At 49.2% G+C, this 18,365-nt stretch overlaps 1 protein-coding gene across 1 annotated transcript in view; it reads right to left on the minus strand.

Annotated features, from left to right (window-relative positions):
* Positions 1-1,200: 1,200 nt before the first annotated feature.
* WNT5B (Wnt family member 5B) overlaps positions 1,201-18,365 on the minus strand; it is a 55,189-nt gene continuing 38,024 nt past the window's right edge. Inside the window, exons 2-5 of the mRNA XM_063153872.1 lie at positions 16,832-16,962; positions 15,905-16,152; positions 10,173-10,465; positions 1,201-2,843 (exon numbers count right to left, since the gene is read on the minus strand). Coding sequence (XP_063009942.1) covers positions 2,385-2,843; positions 10,173-10,465; positions 15,905-16,152; positions 16,832-16,962 — 1,131 coding nt within the window. The 3' untranslated portion in view covers positions 1,201-2,384. The remainder of the gene's footprint in view (positions 2,844-10,172; positions 10,466-15,904; positions 16,153-16,831; positions 16,963-18,365) is intronic.

Here is an 18,365-nt window from a genome sequence, read left to right on the forward strand (position 1 = left end):
TAGGAACTGCTGGCTCCAACCAGCCTGCCAGAGGTCTGGAATGCTGGGACAAAAGGCCAAAAAACATATTTTTTTCCATCCAGACAAAATTTTAGGTGGAAAAAGAAGGACATATCCAGGGACACCCAGATGAATAGCAGCCCTAACAATGCCAACTTTTCCGCTCCCAGAGTTGTTTACACCCACAAAATTATTTGTGGTGCCAAACCGCAAGGAGAGTTGTGACTCCCTAAAATGTGTGGTCTTTATCAGAAAGGCCAGATGAAGTAATTTTGAACTATTAGACACATTAACCATGCCTGAGGGTGTCATACACCAAGAGCTGACACCTTGAGGCACTGATGCAAGAAGGATGGACAAGAACACGAGGTGAGGGTGGTGGGAGGAAAGGTCTTTTTCAGATGTATCCAAGGTAGAGCAAATTTTATTACTGGGCTAGAAACAGAGTATCCCAGGAGTGAATAGCTCACACATTTGATCCCATCTTGGGCTCAGTCCAACTCCCACTGAAGTTTAATGGAAGTTGGATCAGGCCACTGCATTCACATTTTTTCCATGCATGGAAAACTATTTCCGTTACTTTGAATTACAATACCACTGGCTTTGGATTTTATATAATAAAGTAAATCTAGACCACTGTTTATATTCCAAAAAACTGCCTTCTGGGATGCCAGCAAATATATTGCCTGTTGGATTTAAAAAAAATAATAAAATAAAAACTGGACACATTGGTTTTAAAAAACAACAGCTCCTAATTATTAAGCATAATTTCTCTTCCTTGTGCTTTTCTGGAGTCCTCAAATATTTGAAATATGAAAGGTACATATAAATTGTTCTCTGGTGGTTGAAATGGTGGAATTTGTAAAACTGCAATGTTTTATAAGAAACAGAGGTTTAATATAAAAACAATAATCTTCATGACTGGCTCCTTGCTTATTGGCATATTTTAAGCATTTTAAAATTTACAGGGAAAAAACCCCAACACCCTTGTGGTGTCAGTAACAAAGAGGATGCATATTAGCAAACCCTTATATTTTGGGAATTGGCTTCTCTTGATTGTTCTGACTGCAAATGAACTCTGCAGATGCTGAGAGGTACAGGAAATGTCTTGTGCTAGAAACAGCATTTGCTCCCTGCTTTATGAATTGGATTGAACTAAAATCCCAATGTGGTAAGACTGATTAGCAGACTTTGGTAATGCCTTCTGCCCTGATACAGCTTTATTACCAAGGAAATAAAACAGAGAAGACTTCCACAGTGAACACACACCCACACCCTGGGAGCAAACATTCCTGTGGTTAGCTTATGCCAGGGAAGAGCACAGCCCCTGCCCTCTGAAACAGAGCAGCAAAATAAAAGAACCTCACCAAAAGAATAAAACAAAACAGGCATATACACAAGTAACAGAGGGAAAGAAATGTCATTGAAGGGCATTTTATGTTAAAGAGAAACTATACAACTGGGCTGGTGGTGAGGAGGATTTAACAGAGCTGAACAAGGTGACCACCTGCAGCCACTTCAGAGAGAACTGGCAGCAGGATGAGGAGTGCAGCTTTGAGCATGTGTGTGTGTGCAGCACTTCTTTCCACTGACAAATATACTCTGCAAACACCCCTGGCACCAGCAGCTTTTCCTCTCTATTGAAAAATGAAGTTTCAGCATGGGATTTAAAGGAAAAAGAAAAAATCCCTCACACACACAGCCACGTGGTTTGAGCTGGGCAGATTTCCCTTGGCCCACGTGGTGCAGAAGAGCCAGGTGCTGGCTTCATGGGCACTGCCAGGCTGTGCACTGGTCAGCCACAGGTTGAACCTTCCTTCCTCACAACAGCAGGCTGTGAACTTTCATCTACCCCACTGTGGTCTGGGGAGCATCCAGGAATGGTTTACAAGACTCTGGATTTTAAGCCATACTCACGTAGCCTTAGCTAACCTTCCCTCTAAATGTGACAAAGCCCTTTAGAGGCACCAAGAACCAGTTCCAAATTTCCCAGTGCAGGATTTGAAATCTGAATAACTAGGACTCACCCATGACTGGCTGTAACTTCCAATGTGCAGTAAGTGTTCCAAAATGCTGAGATTTACTGATCAGAGAGAAGAAAAGAGGAGTGGGTTCTCTCACTGGCTTTCTTTCCGTAATGAAAGAGCACATGCTGGTATGCTTTGACTGAAGCATCCGAGGGGAGATGCACCCAAAGACAGATTCCCTGGCAGAACTGAAGGAACATCAAATTAGCTGGCCTGATGTGTGTGGGGGGGAGACTTCAAAACCAAAATGTCTCTTAAATAAGCTTCTTTAATTATTATAATCTGTTTATTTATACAAATATAAAATATATTTATATAGATTTATATAATATAGATTTGTCGCTTTGGCAGCTCCTTTCATTTACAGACGTACTGGTCAACGATCTCTGTGCACTTTTTACACTTGACATAACAGCACCAGTGGAACTTGCAGTGGCAGCGCTCCACCTGCACGCTCTTGAACTGGTCGTAGCCCCGGCCGCAGCACATCAGCTCGCAGCCGTCCATGCCCTCCGAGGTCTTGTTGCACAGCCTGCCCTGGGTGCCCAGCGAGCCCGTGGTCTCGTTGCGCAGGCAATAGTCCGGGCTGGGGTCCACGTACACCAGGTCCTCCTGGGTGGGCATGTTGAAGCGGTTGTTGACCAGCTCCAGCTTGCCCTTGCGGCTGATGCGCATGGCGGCGGCGCTGTCGTACTTCTCCTTGAGCAGGTCGCCCACCTTGCGGAAGTCGGCCAGCTGCAGCCAGCAGGTCTTGAGGCTGCACGAGCCCGACACGCCGTGGCACTTGCAGGCCACGTCTGCCAGCTTGTACACGGCCTGTGGGGAGAGAAATGCGATCAGGCAGGGCAGGGCCGTGCTTGTTCCCGCTGCACTGGCAGCTGGCTTAATTACAGCGAATTCACGGCGCTCTCAGAACCGCTTTGATTATCCTGCAATTGCTGTTGTTTCGCCCTTCAGAGCAGACAAAGGTCTTCTCCTCCCCCTGGTGCGACTGCTGCGTTCCTGCTCCCTAAGAATTTCTATTTCTGGTTACACTGCCTGCAAACACGACCTCCTCACCCCACCTTCTTTCTGGCTCGAGAGCAGGGTCAAGAGCAGCAGAAAAAGGGAAGGAGCCCTCTTTGCGTGGAATCTGGAAACTCCCCACCTCACAGACTGTGGGAATCCATAAAATCAGAGGGTTTTGGGAAAGCTGCAAAAAGCAGGCTTCAGAGACAGCAGAACTGTGATTAGAGCTGAGCAGTAGCCATGAGATAGCAGAAAAATTACATAAAAAGTAGAAAAGACAAATAGAACAATGCTCTGTGTATTAATGCTTGTCTAGACTAACTCCCTAAGCTGCAGAAAAGCGTATCTAGTGAGATATTAAATCTAGTGAGATATTAGGAAGCTCTGAGCTGGACCTCCACGGTGTGGCATGTTTTTCCCATTCGGTGCTGCAGAAATGGGAACACCTGGGAACCAGCCCATTTCCTACTGCCCGCACCAGGAACCAGCACTATCATTACAGGGATACATCTGCATCCTTTGGAAACAAATCCATGGGCCACACCCTTTCCTGTCATCTGCCCCGACAGGAGCTCATCCAGGGGCAGTGCCCAGAGAGAGGCAGGCAGGGGTGGTGGTACACAAAGGGACACATCTCCCTGGAAGGCAGCTCAAGGTGCTAGCATTCAGGAATATCTAATGATTATATACAGGTGCTTTTATTGAAGAGCTCTGGGTGTCAGGGGTACAGATCCAAATCTGACTCTGTCATGGGTTCAGGATGAATGTGTTTTTATACCTTTATCGTTCCATAACTACATATTAATTATTAAACTTACATTGTGATTTCATCTAAGCATGGATTTTTGTAATTTCTATCAAACCCCCCAACATCGTTTCTCACAATTCTTGTCACGATTAAACAATAATTATACCCAATTACCAAACAATCATCACATCTAACAATCATACCATTTATCACAGTCATTAAATGATTATACAGGTGCAGCCTAACATTTTCTCAGGGCCTACCAGGCCTATCTTTCCCTTCTAACTTCCCTGAACACTCCATGATTTTAGAAACATTTTATCCCTGCACTCCCAGAGGCGCTGCTCCCCAGGCATCCCTGGCTGCGTTCCTGCGCCATCTCGTGCCCGGCTCCCTCCACTAGCACGGCTGTCACCAGGCAGAACTGCCAGCATTTCAACAGCACACGCCAGCTTCCCGTGCTGTCTTCTCCCAGACACTTCCAGCTACGTTTTCAGGAGCCTGCGGGGGCTGCAGATGCATCACACCCCTGGAAATCCAGCATCAAAGTTAGCAAAGAGTCTTGAAAATTCAGAGTGTAAAACCTTCATCTGAGCAAGCTCAGGATGTGAAGGGAAACTCTCCTCTTTACTCTCCTCCTCCCCACGCTAGCTGGGAGGTGAGGGAAATACTGAGAAATAAAAAACCCAGGTTGGGTTTGCTCTTCCCATTAATTTCAGAGACAGGTACAAAAGTGCAATGCCACGTGAGCTCTGTCAGCTCTCAGGCACTGACAGAGAGATGGGCATTCCCTCACTGTCAGAGCTGCTCTGTGTTACAGCAGCTTAACCCCCAGCCCTTGGCTCATCATCCCCTCACCATCAGGCTCACATCTGCTCTCCCAAGACCATCCTGCATCCTGCAGTGCTTTTGCCAGACCCTGCATGCCAAGCAGAGATGTTTGGCATCAGCTGCAAAATTACCACCAGCTGTATCTGGTGGGGGAGAGCGAGGAACACGAGAACAAAACAGGGTGCTCTGAAAGAGATGGCCATGTGTCTTCCAGCCAGGTTTTCTGCTGGAAAAAAAGCAGCCAAACGCAGAGGTTTCTTTTTTGCCTCACTCACTGACACAGAAGAAAGCTTCCCAGCTCTCTGCTTTCACGTGCCAAGATGATTAAGGCAATTGAGCATACTGCAAGCAAAACCTTCTGCCTACAACAACGTTCTGGACCAGCAGGGAGAGGTCAGAGTTCTCCCACAACAACTGGTTGCTCCTTGCCCAGCTAATGTCTAGTGCTTTTGACAGCTAGTGAAGATTCAATTTGCCTTAATGGCTAAATCACATGGAGGCCAATCCAGCTCCTGAGAAAGTCAATGGAGTGAGCCCTTAAAACAGAAAAGCTTTAGTTCTGCTCCTCAGAGCTCAATTTACCAAGGCAATCCCTCATAGTGCAACGTAACAGCTCCAAGCTGGGAGTTAAGCACTTGTCTTGGATCAAACTACAACTGCAGAGGACCAACCACACTGTTACTTAAGGATTCCTGCTGTACTATGACCAGACAGGCTACAGCTAAATTTCCTGAGCCCCAGACACTTACTATATCCTCACCACACTGCCAGCTTGCTTGTTATAAGCCTGTGTTAGCACTTTTTGGTTATGGTTCTGTCAAATCCCAGGCCACTCATGCCTCCCTTGCCCTCGCATGTGTTTTTATAAAGTATTATGATTCTTCCTAATCCTGGGCTTTGTTCCTTTAGAAAAACACTGCAACTCAATCCCCTTCAGTTAATGTCATGGGAACGAGTTCACTCTGACTTGGCTTTAGGCAACTGATGCTCAAAACATCTGGCCCCTGTGGGCAGGAGCCATTCTGGGGAAGGAGAGTGCCACCAGAGCTCACAGGTGAGCACGGTGCCACTCAGCCCCCACAGCTCCCACCATCCATGTGCTGTGGAGCCAACACAGCTTCCAGCTCCTGAATGACTCTCCCACTGTCCCCCTTCACTGCCCAGAGGAGGAGAGGGCAGAGGAAATTGGAGAATTCCTCTCTGACAGAGCTCAGGTCAAGGTAGAGAATAACAGACCCCACAAGCAGTTCTGAGGGCAGGGCCTGACCGATGGCCATGCCACTTAAGCAGGCTGAAAATGCCTCTAATGGAAGGGCTTAAAGCCCCTTCCCATAAGCCCAAGTTCTCTTCCAATTCTCTTTGTGCAGGAATGGGAGCAGGAGGAGAATTAATGGGCAATTCCTCAGTGGTCAATTAGCCAGACCCCCTTGCAGGCTCTTGAGGCAGTGGCTGGAGTGACTGATGACTGAGGGCTGCCATATGCTCAATGGGTAAACACAGGGGAGGACTGACTGCCACAGCCTGCCAGACAGAGCCACAGATAAGGAGGGGGGCAGTAAGAGAGGGTAATGCAGACCAGTTGGAGGAAAAGACAGATGGAAGGAAAACACATATTGAGATAACAGCCAAAGACAAACAAACAGCAGCAATAAAGCCAGAAGCCACCACCACAAGGACTACGATGTGGAGTGAAGGGGTGATGGGGTCAGGACTGCCTGAGAGATAAAAGACATCTGATTCCCTCCTGTCCCTCCTCAGCTCCTGAGAGGCACAGAGAGAAGGGACAATCCTCTCTCCTGCCACCAGAGCTCCTCAGGATTCAATGAGAACTTTCTCATTCATAGGAAACTGAGTGAAGGGGTGTGCCAAAAATCTGCCTATAAATCAGAAAGTATGAGCTGAAACCCTGGCTGTGAAAGCAGGGCAAGGCTGCAGTGGGGTGGCAGCTGGTGGTCACTCTGCAGTGCTCACTGCTGGGTCTCCAGCAGTCCTTTGCTTCCAGAATAAACTTCTGGGAATGAGGACTTAACTCATATGCACCTTCCTACTTACAAAACCAGTATCTCAGAAGTTTAGGAATGCAGGACTAGACAGGACCTCCTGGGTTATAAAGTGTGATGTCTTGCTATTGTAGGCACTGTTTCAAGTAACATTTTCCCTAAATGCATAGGATGCCCTTTTAAGAGCAATTAGGTTTTCAGCCACCATTATTCTGATTGCCATTTCAACAATAAAATATCTTTTTCTGATTTCCAGCCTATATGTATTTACTTTATGCCCATTTGCTATTGTGCCAAATTGGCTTTTTGCTTAAAAAGTACTTTTCCTTCCCTAGTATTTCTCCCACGAACAAAGACATCAGTCATATCCTCTCTCCACTTTCACTTTACTAGCCTGAATATGGCAAGCTGCTCTAGCACACGTTCTTAAGAAAAGATTCCTATCCCTTGGGTCAGCCCTAACAAGCCTTTTCTAGTCTGAGGTCATTTTACTTGGGAATATGAGAACACACAATACTGTGGGGCCTCACGAGAGCTTAATACATGGCATTAGTATTCCCCCATGTTGTATAAAAAGACTTATGTCTAGTGTGTTACAGGATATTTACCACCTTCCAAGCCATATTACATCTGCAGCCATTTGCAGCCAACTGCTGCAACCAATTCTTTCCTGCTCTTTTCCTAATGACTAAAGATGTATTTCATGCAAGGCCTCAAATGATGGTCTGAATGTTGTTTTACTGAGTGTCATTAGCTGCTGTACAAAATTCAGATTGTCCTCTGTGGTCATAATACCTGCCACCTTTGCATCAACAGCAAAGTTCATCAGCCCATTGCTAGCAATTGTGTTGAGGCTCAGAATTAAAAATCCTAAGGGCAAGTCCTTGATGAGCTCTGCTAATTAAGCTCCACTAAAATCAAGCTCCATTCTTTCACGCAACTTACTGACATGTTTCCTTGAACCAGTTTTTTGTCCATCTCATAGCTACTGCAAATTTCCTTACATTTTCCAGTTTTACCAAGAATTTCCCATGAGGGAAATACCTCAAATGTTTCACAGAAGTTCATATAAATGTGACCTATCAGATCTAGTCTGCTTCTAGAAAATCAGTGCTCTAAATCAGATGTTCTATATGATTGTGTGACCAAGCTTTGAAAAAGTCTTCTCAAATTATTTCCTACTTTCCTCTGAGATATCCAGTGTCCCCCACCCCAACTTGGAAGACCTAGGCAAAGCACTCACTCACTTAGGGTACCAAAACTTCTCTGCCCTTAGACTCAGCCCTGTCCTCACTGGCTGTCTCCTTTATTCCAATCTCCTCCAGTGTGCAAAGTTTAGAAAACTTTTGCTGTTTATTTTATTAGCCTTTTCAAGGTCTGACTCAGCGTGAGTTTTACTGTTCTCACCTCCTCTTTACACTTCTTGACCTCTAAGACAGAGCTTTCCATTATTTATTTGCTATCTTTTTTTTTCCCCTCCACTGTTAGCAGGCTCTTGATCTATTCCTAACAGCTTCTCTGTGGCAGTTATTCATTCAGTGAGGTCTGGATATTCTTCCTACAACCTTTTTACTCTTGTTGGCATGCAGAGTTGTAATGGCTTTAGCATCCTGGACTTGAAAAACTTCCAGACCTCCTCCACATCCAGGTTCCTCAGCTGAGCTTATTAACCAGCTCCCTTAATTTATAATATTTTTTGTTTGTTTGGGTTTTTTTAAAATCTATGAGCTTAATTACACACTGGTTAGTCTTCCCTTTAATTTAATCTAATCTAAAATAATCATTTAATCTATGTTACTGCAGTTCACCTGGCACCCCAGCCTAGGGACCACACTCTGCCTTGGAGTCTCAGGTTCACTCCTTGCTTTAGGCAGGGAATTTATCTGTAGTACAAGTTCATGTTCCAGACATGTGGGATGCCCAAAGCAAGTAATTCAGAAAAAAATGTCACATTCAGGCTACTGTCCCTCCACACACTCTCCCCATTTCCTAAGCAAATGCAAAGCCTCTGCCCACCCAAGGCAAAAAAAAACCCCAATCCCAAACCAAAACTCAGCTTTCAAGTCCAGTTTTTCACCTACTGCAAATTTACCCCAATCTGGTTTTGCAAAAGAACCGTGAAGTACTTGCAATGCTTCAACCTGACACACCAATTTCACAACCAAAAAAAATGGAGCAAATCATCTTTGGTGTCAAAATGAAGCTGAAATTACATGCAGAAAAGACAGACATCCAAGGGAAAGGGAAAGATAATTCAGTAACAATTAGAAGTAAGAAAGGGCAGAAAATTGATAAGGAAAATAAGGATATTAGTTAGAAATGTGCGGAAGAGCAAGACTAAGTACACTTAATGGGATTTTTTAACATGAATTAGAAGTAAAATTAACCTTTGAAAAGCTTACTTCTAGGGAAGAATGATAAAAATTTAAAACACCCTGGGGAAAATGCACAAATGTTCAAGTTAGTATTCCTGTTCTACTTGAAATCCTGAAAGAGGCAGGATTACTCAGCTGCACTGCATATGAATGATGCTACACCTTCCAGGCTATTAATCACAGACAGAGGAATTGTGTGAAAAGCAAAAGTGCATACACTGAATGCATGCAAAAGGGGTATGGGAAACTGGAAAGGGTACACTAAAGTGACAGGAAAATGATTTGATGGCTGATGAGAACCTCTGAAAGCAAGAGAGTCTTCAGTGCTCCATCTAGTTTGTCAAGAAAGAATGGTGAATAAATTACGGTAGATAAATACTTGTATGCCAAGGAAATTCTGATTACTAAGAGGGTTTTGGATTTAGCTGTAAAAGTCAGAAAAAGAACTGACTGGAAGCTGGTGTCAGATAAATTCAAATGATCATCAGGTTCAGAGTTGAAACAGTCATTAATGCTGACATCATACCACAAAGGGAAGTCATGGATTCCCCATCCCTAGGGGTCCTCAGATCACAAGTGTGAATCTTCTCAAAAAATGTTTGCCACCTAAAAGCAAACTATTTATTATTGTGCCCAGTGCCAAGGTAACTGAACAAGGCTATCTCTGAGTTTCAGAGATAGCCAGGCTCCTGGCCTTATATTCCCAAAAATCTAAATGATGGCAGTAGAAAAGAACTAGGGCATAGGTTGGACTCAATATCTTAGAGGTCTCTTCCAACCTCATTATTCTGTGATTCTGTAACACTATGTGCCAAAAGATTCTTCTTTCCACCACCAGCCTGTTACTCTCAGAGCTCTGGGAAGCAAATTTCTTAGACATAAACCTTAAAAATGGGCCATAACAGCACCTAGTTTATTTGGAAAGGGCCTAAATGCCTACATATGCGTGCCATACAGTATCTCAAGAGACCCCAGAATTCACTGGAAATGGAAACCTGACATTAAAACCGGAATACTGTCAACATTGTAATAGTCACAAGAATGCAGAAAACACAACTGTATGCTTTTACTGGGGCATCACAGGATTATCCCCCATCAAACCCTCATGGAATCTGCTATCCAGCTACCCCCACCCTTCTGACTGTCCCCCTGACAAAAAGGAAAGGTCCAGCAGCGCCCTTACCCTGCGGCCAGCCTCGTTGTTCTGCAGGTTCATCAGCATGCGCGCCTGCTCCTCGGAGCCGCGCACGTAGTTCTTCTCCCTCTCCTTGGCGTCCACGAACTCCTTGGCGAAGCGGTAGCCGTACTCCACGTTGTCGCCGCAGCCGCCCCAGAGCCAGTCGCGGGGCAGGTCCTTGGGCCGCGCCGTGCGGCTGCAGCCGCAGCTGGACAGCTCGCCCTCGCGGCACGCGCGGCTGATGGCGTTCACCACGCCGGCCGCGCTCACCGCGTACGTGAAGGCCGTCTCTCGGCTGCCTGCGAGAGAGGGGACAGCAAATTAACCCCACACAGGTCTCGCTTTGTGGGCTACACACAGCCAGGAGCATGCAAACAGGCTCCTAAGAAGGTGCACAGAATCTACTGGAACTAAAGGATGTGATGGTCAAGTGCAAGGGATCCATCTCATCCTGGATAGCAACTCCAGCTTCTTTCCCCTTCATTTATCCTTTCTTCTTTATCCTACTTCACTCTTACTTCTCCATGTTTAGACCCTCTTATCCTTTAATGCTAGCCTGGAGGAAACTCTCAACCAGCAGGAGGGTGAAAATACACTTGCTGACTTAGCCACTGCATTTGCCATTAAGAACAAGTAACAAGGTTGGGTCTGTGCAAAAGGAGTACTCTGCTTAAGCCAGCTGCTGCTCTGGAATGGTTTTCATTTAATTGGGACATCAGTCTTTGTGGGCTCCTCTTGTTTGGACTGACTGTAGTTTACGTAAGATTACGTATGATTACGTAAAACTATTTGTAGACAAAGTGGAGGGAACTCATTTTTACACTGCAACATCAAGGCAGGGGCTCTTCCACTGCCTGCAGAACCACGGTGCTGGAAGAAGTAAAACTCCCATGTAGAGCATAATAAATGAAAAGACTTTTCCATTAGCAGATTTACTAGGGACTGCCCTGCTTGGCATGCATGCCCTACACAGCTGGATCAGGTCTCCAGCTCGGTTTTCCTGGCAGGGATTCAGCCCCAGTGTGACCGGGGCACCAGCACAGCCAGAGCACTGCATGAGGCCAAGCACCACGAGTGCTGAGTGTCTGCAGAGAGGGAGAGGGACCAGGAGGCAATCCACACCTGCACTCTCACCACATGTCTAATAAATAGCTGAACCAACACCTTCAGAGCCATTGTGCTCATCACCAAACCTGCAGGTGATAAAGAGAACAACTGCCAAAGCTTCATTAGAATAAGCAATCTAATTGTGAAGGGCTACTTACACCAAACCCCAGCAAGATGCTCTCAAGCAAATTTTGCTGACTTCAAAGGGCAGATCCTCAAAGCATGGTTTATCACCATCTCAGGAGGCTCTCAATGCCAGCTCCCTCAGCAGGGCTGAGCTGACACATTTGGTGTGCTCTTGTTCCAATTTGCACGTGCTGACAATCCCTAATTAATAGCAGCTTATCACCAGCTTAGTGGTAATGACCCAAGACAAAGGCAAGGCTGTAAATGGCACCCACCTGGCAGAAAAACTTTGGATTTTTTCACCCCACCTAAATGAGAGATGAACACTAAGGGTTTCTGCTCTGGAACACAGCTGATAAAATGCTACATAACACAGAAGGGAGGTCTTTACTTTCAGGTAATTAGAAGAGATCTATGCTCACCATAGGTAATTAGAAGAGATCTATGCTCACCAAACCTCCCTGGTCCAAGAGATACACAGGAGTGACTCCTAGTTAAGGCAGCTCAGATGAGACTGATGTGTAAGGGAGTTAGGGTAATTCTTCAGTAACTAAAATCAAGCTTTTACTCATCTAGTTTGTTTTCCATGTTATGAGTCTTTTAAGGTAACAGTCCAATGTGGAGTTTTGCCCCTACCTGTATGGAGAAAGCCCTGAGGAAATACCAATCACCCTTTTAAAGAAGAGCACTTCCCTGTCTATAAAGATCAAAATACATGCACAGGAAAGGACCTCACTGTGACAGCCCGTGCAACAGAGACTGCATGACTCCAGGTGCTTAGCATCCTTACAGCCTGACTGAGACCCCTGAAAAGACACTGGGATTTACACTTTCACTGTCCACATTTTAATAATCTCCACCTGTCAGATGCAGCAGCACAACTCAGTGTGCAGCCCCTGCATCTGCACGAGTCGTTCAGGCTGCTGAGGACGGTGGTGGGACAAGAGGCTGGACCAAGTCACAGCAGGGTGGGGTTCTCCCTCCCAAAGCAAACACTTGGAAAAGCATTTGGCTTTTCGTTTGTCCTCTCAAACTCAGCCCAGCTCCGCACCTCCGTGCTGCCGTCTCCAAGAACTGGGGCGTTATTCCCGAATATTATCCACAGGGCTGCGGGCCCCGGGAGCTGTGCCCGGCGGAGCTCGGGAGCTCGGCGGAGCTCTGCTGCCCTCCTGTGCCCGCCCGCCGGGAGCGGGGCTGCGGCTGCACCCGGGGCACCGCCGGGGATGGAGCCGCTCCCGGGGCACCGCCGGGGATGGAGCCGCTCCCGGGGCACCGCCGGGGATGGAGCCGCTCCCGGGGCACCGCCGGGGCTGCGGCTCCGGCATCCGGAGCTCCTGAGCATCGCCTCTCTGCAGCTGCTCGAGAAGGAAATGGGAGAAGGGGACACAAAAGTGTGTCCCTTTAACTTTTCAAATGAAAAAGTTTTCCTTTCAGCCCGTTGTTTTTAAAAGCATTACCCTAAAGTTTGTAGATCTCGAAGAAAAACAAGGGAAAAAAATTTCTCTTTGTTCTCTGCTTTTATGACTGTCTTTTTTTTTCCCCTTTTAGCATTTGAAAGGGCAGAAGAGATAAGATCTTTGGCTCCAGAAATGACTGGACTAACCTGGAAACCCCAGCCTTGCATTTAGGATTCCTCTGGAGGAGATATGTTCTCTCCTCCCCTGAGGAAATTCTAACGTGCCCTTTTGGGGTGCTCTGTCCTCTCCCCCTCATAAATGCAGCAGTAAGGAATGTCTGTATATAATGTATAAAATGAGCTATATATACACACACGTGCAGCCTAAAATCTGTATTGACAGAAGAGGAAGCAACTTTGGAAGGATAATTTTTTTACATTATATATTGTTACTGAATAAACCCCATTTAAAAGCTAAGAGCAAGTCTCAAAACAACACAAACACTAGGAGAAAACAATGCTCCAAAGCAGCCTAGTTCAGTGCTATGGGTGCCCCTCCAAAAGCTTTGTATCACTGGACTGCCTCTCTCCCATGAAAAGCACAAAATGAAGGTGTAATGATTAAACACAGACCAACCAGCTCTCCTTTCCTGAGCAGAGTCAAGTTCTGTGAAGGGGAAAGGAAACTGATCTTCCAGGTTTCTAAGTGCTCTCACACGGATCTCCCAGGCTTTGGCCAAGTCAGGTTCTCCTCCCCTCTCACAACCCAGTGCAGCTCCAGAAATCCCATAACGTGTGCCATGCTCACATCGGTGGGTGGGCAGCAAGGGTTGTTGGCACACTGTGCACCTTCTGGGTCCTTCTTATCTCCCTTCCTCTCCCTCCCCACAGCAATCTGGCATGTCTGTGCACTCTTGCAGATATTGTGGTCTCCAGACCTTTCTCGTGCCATTGGCACCGAGTACAGAAAAAGGGCTGTGGTCCAGATTTGGGGCTCAGAGGTTGAAAACAGGAGACAGACACACAGTATGAACCCAGGGAAGAATGACTTTATATCTGGCATAACCTAAGAGATTGAAAGGCTTTGTCTTCGCCAGTGTGGAAAATCTATTTGCTGCAATGATAAGCAATGACTCATTACAGTGTAGGAAAATGTAAAAGCGGAAGGTGAAGCTATAAAAAAAGAGGAGAGGCAGCATCTCCCTCCACAGCAGCTTATCACTGACACAGATAACAGCCATGAGTCACCAAAGATCCTGGAATACCCCTGCACACCTTTAGTGACATCTTTCTTTTGTGCAGCCTGGCGCTGGAGCATAAACACCTGAATGTGCTCTAACTGAGCAGAGAATGGTTCCAAAACTCTGTTGGGACAGGTTTGCAAAAATGCATGCACACACAAACCAAATGGCAGGAGCAGGACTAGTGGCCAGACCCATCACACACCTACAACACCTCTGCCTTCACCAAAACACAAAGAAATCTACTCCCAATCTTAACTCATAGGATCAAATTCGTTTTAGTGAGGAGAAATCCTCCCACTTCCACTATCCACTCTAGTTCCTTCTTCCTCTACACATTCTGATTCTTCCAGAGCTTTTCATCCTTCAGCTCTGATCTTTGCTCTCTCCTACTTCACCCTACTTCTCTTCTCTCACTGCACTAACCCAGAGTTGAAGGAAGCCACTGGAGAATGAGTATTGCTCCAAAAGGGAAGATTCCTACTTTATTGCATCCTTGTGGAGTCACAAGTATTTCTCTGGGGATTTGAAATTTACACCATTTTTAGGAGAAGGGAGTGACATCAGAAAGGAGAGATGGAAATTTCAGATTTCATCCCCCAAAGCACAAGTTTTAACAATCTGGGATTGCATGCAGCCCCATCTGGCCACCACCCTTGCTATCAGAAAGTGAGAGATCAAGGATGCACAGATGCCTTGGATGTGTGTCAGAACTGGAGGAATTTCCAGGAAACGCCATTTCCCAGGGGAGCACCCCAGAGAAGAACTGTTGGGGTATGAGCTGGGCAGAAAGAGAGGAATTAGAGCAGCTCTGGTGTGCTGAATTAGGAATTCTGCAAGATTGAGTAACACGTGCAGAAATATCCCTAGAATTCTCTAGGGTGACACATGAATTTCAGGATCAAACAGAAGAGATCACAGGACTTTGTGCCCTATCTCTCAAACGCCCCAGAGGTATTAAAGATGCATTGTCTCTCTGTGTCCTGCTGCTTTTGCAGTTTTTTTGAGAGTGAAGCCAAAACCAGTGTGAGCAATACTGGGGGTACAGGAGCTGAAGGTCTTTTTCCATCCCTCGAGCTCACAAGCAAGAAATAGTTCTGATTCTTCTGTGTAAATGATTGGCTTTGTGGGTGGGAAACAAAACCTTTAGACAGGGGTTGTGGAGAGTGAGGGAGAGTGTGTGTGTGTGTGTGTGTGACTGTTTTAACACCTTTTCTTTATTGGCCTGGCTGTCGGACATATCAAACCCAGCCCGGATTTCTCAGTTTCTTGCCATCAGATGACTGCATTTCAAAAGGAGCTGGGACAATGTAGCTAGGTCACACCTCAATTCAAGTGCAGCAATGGCCTGTCAATGTGCCTTTTACGGCCAGCAGGGCAGGAATTATAAAAATCTCTTAGGTTTACACAGAAAGTGGCAGTGCGGGGAAGTGGGGGAATTTCCATGCCCGGAGAGTCCATATTTCCCACATCTCAGGGCTGCATTCCCCGTCGGAGATGTTGGGAACGATAACACGGGGCCATTGTTCCTGCCTGCGGGTTCTTCCCTCATTACCTTTAAAGAAGCCCACCAAACAGAGGCAGCCCCCCTCTTCCTGACCTTCCCATGCTCCCCAAAAGAAGCTGTGTCCCCCTCGCCCCCCTGCTGGCTCCTGCTGTGGCCGAGGGGCATCGGGGCCACCAGCCAGGCACGGGCAGCGCTCGGGCAGCGCCTGCACACCAGGGAATGGGGAGAGCTCGTTAGAGGCAGCTTTAGGAGCCGCGCTAATGGGGCTCATCAGTGCTGCGTGTGCATTTGAAGGACAGAGGGACAGAGTGGCCCAGCACTGTACTGCTGGGTGTACTTCTGTGCTTCCAGGTGCTCCTACCTATTTTCATGACCCTGCCAAAGACGGAAGTGTTATCCACCGTGCTGCAGTTCCACCGCCGCTGCCGAAACTGGTACTGGCACTCCTTGATGGCGCTGCGGGCGCCTTCCCCGATGAACACCATGTGCTCCTGGTAGAGCTGGCAGAGCTTGCGCTGCCCGGGGGACAGCCCCGGCAGCTGGCTGCACACCGGCTGGGCGCCGATGATGTACATCTCAGGCCTCTGGATGGGGTTCATGGCCAAAGACCTACGATGAGAAAAACATCCCAGGGAGTGTGGAGGGAGCGGCCCCCTCCGCGAAGCGCCCGACACCTCTCCCCACCAGCCCAGCCCCGCTCCGGGAGCCCGGGCGCATTTCTCATGTCAGCTGCCTCCCTCCGCAGCTCTGCCAGATGCGAGGCTTTTCCAGGGCTCTAGCGGGAGTAACACTGCTCGTTTGTAACCCGAGTTTAAACACAGAGGACACCCGGGATGGGGAGGGGGCAGAGAGAAAGCTCAGCACTTTCCCCGCAGAAGAAAGCCAGCAGCTATTTTACACAGCGCCAGCGAGCGATGCCTGCTGCCTTGGAGCCAGGCTATTTTCCGCTCTTCGGGGGAAGGGGCTCCGCGGCTGCTCCCGGGGCTTTTGGCAGCGGCTAGGAAACCTTACCCATCCACTCCCTACGCATTCCCTACATCCTAAAGCCCGGACGGCATTTCAGCGAGCCCGTACAAAAGGAGCCCAGAAATGCCTGGAGGAGAGGGGCTGCGTCCCACCGCTGCCGAAACCGGGCAGAGACAGCGGGAGGGAGGAAACCCGGAGAGAAGCTGCGAAAGAAGCCCGGGGGGCAGGGAAGTTGCCGCGGAGGGCGCAGGGCAGGAGCAGTCGGACGGTCCCGGTCCCCGGCCCGCGGCGGACAAAGGCGCCGCCGGCTCCCCTCACTTACCACCAGGAGTTGGCGTCGGCCACCGGCGAGGTGCAGCTGCAGAGGAGCGCGGCGGCGAGGGCCAGCCTCGGCCCGGTCATGGTGGGCTGCGGGGGCAGCCCCCGCCGAGCCGGCCGCCGGGACGGGGCGCCCTGCGGAGAAACGCCGAGAGAAGCCCTGGAGCGGGGCCTGCGTGCGGCGGGGGCGCGGCGAGCTCAGCCCGGCTGCCGCCCCCTCCCACCCCGCAGGACCCTCCCCCGGCCACCGCCTCCCGGGGGCTCCGGCGGCGGCCCTGCCTCCCTCCCGCCCGCCCCCGGCCCCGGGGCAGGGGCCGCGCTGCCGGAGCCTCCGCGAGCGGCCCGGGGGAGCGCACGGACGGCAGGGCTGTTGTCGCCCGTCGGGAGGGTCTCCCGGAGCCGCCGGGCAGCCCCCGGTTCGGCCGCCTTTGAAGCGCGGCCCGGCCCGGCGGTGCCGGGAGCCCCGCGGCCGCAGGTGTGCGGGAGCCGGCGGGGCACATCAAAGCGCCGCGCTGGCCCCGCTGCCTCTGTAATGCACGGGCGGCTCGGAAAGGAGCGGCCCCCTCCCCAAAAGGGCCTCAGAAGGGCCCCACGCCACGGCCCCAGCCCCGTGCTCCGGGCGGGGGTCTGCGAGACTCGGCCGGGCCGCCAGCGACGGGTGCGGATAGGGCAGGCACCGGAGCCTGATGGCTTCATGGGCAGGGGAGGTGGACAGGAGAAAAGCTTCAAAGGCTCCTCTTGTCCAAACACTTTCTCCCTTCTCCACTGGAATCACCGCGAACCTCAAAGGCAGGGCAGTCCGGCAGCTCCCCAGCCCTGCCTGTCCCGGACACCGACGGAAAGCAAATGCAGGCGTCCTGCACCGTGCAGGTACTTCTAACGTGCTCCTCACACCCTGCCTCCTTCATGTCCTAGGGACACAGCCACCTTATCAGACCATCGACGCTGCCGCTGCTGCCTCCATCTCCTCAAGGCTTCCCACTGTCCTGTCCTACCTTGCACCACACGCTTCCCTCCTCCTTTCCACGGAAAAATGCCCCTCTTGCCCCAGCCTCCTCACCAGGCCTGCTGTCCCCCCAGCCCTGCCCCTGTGGGTCCCCAAAGGCCGGCTGGATGTGTGAGTCCCCCCGGGCTGCAGGGCACACGAGTACCCAGCCCTGCCGTCTGCCTCGGGAGCAGCACCCGAGACATGAATCACCAGCCTCGGCAGCCCAGACTGCTGAAGTATATTTTTTATCAAATTCCTCGCACCCGCCACGGTGGACTTGCTGTGTTTGTTTGCAGCACGCTTCGCTTCCTCCCCCATCCAGATGTGCTGTACCTGCAGCTGGTGGCCCATCTCACCTGGCAGGCAGATGTGGGGCTGCAAGTGCCAGAATTAGCCTCAGGACAAAAAAGCCTTGTGTGACCCAGCACCTCGGTGGGAGGGGAGTTTTACTGCTTGGGCACAGCAGGATCCATGTCTGAAGAAAACAGGGTGACTTTATTCACATCTTCTATATCCTCCCTTTTCCTCCTCCCACAGCCACAAGCGTGAC

Source organism: Melospiza melodia, chromosome 4, assembly GCF_035770615.1.
Source record: "Melospiza melodia melodia isolate bMelMel2 chromosome 4, bMelMel2.pri, whole genome shotgun sequence".
Lineage (NCBI taxonomy): Eukaryota > Metazoa > Chordata > Aves > Passeriformes > Passerellidae > Melospiza > Melospiza melodia.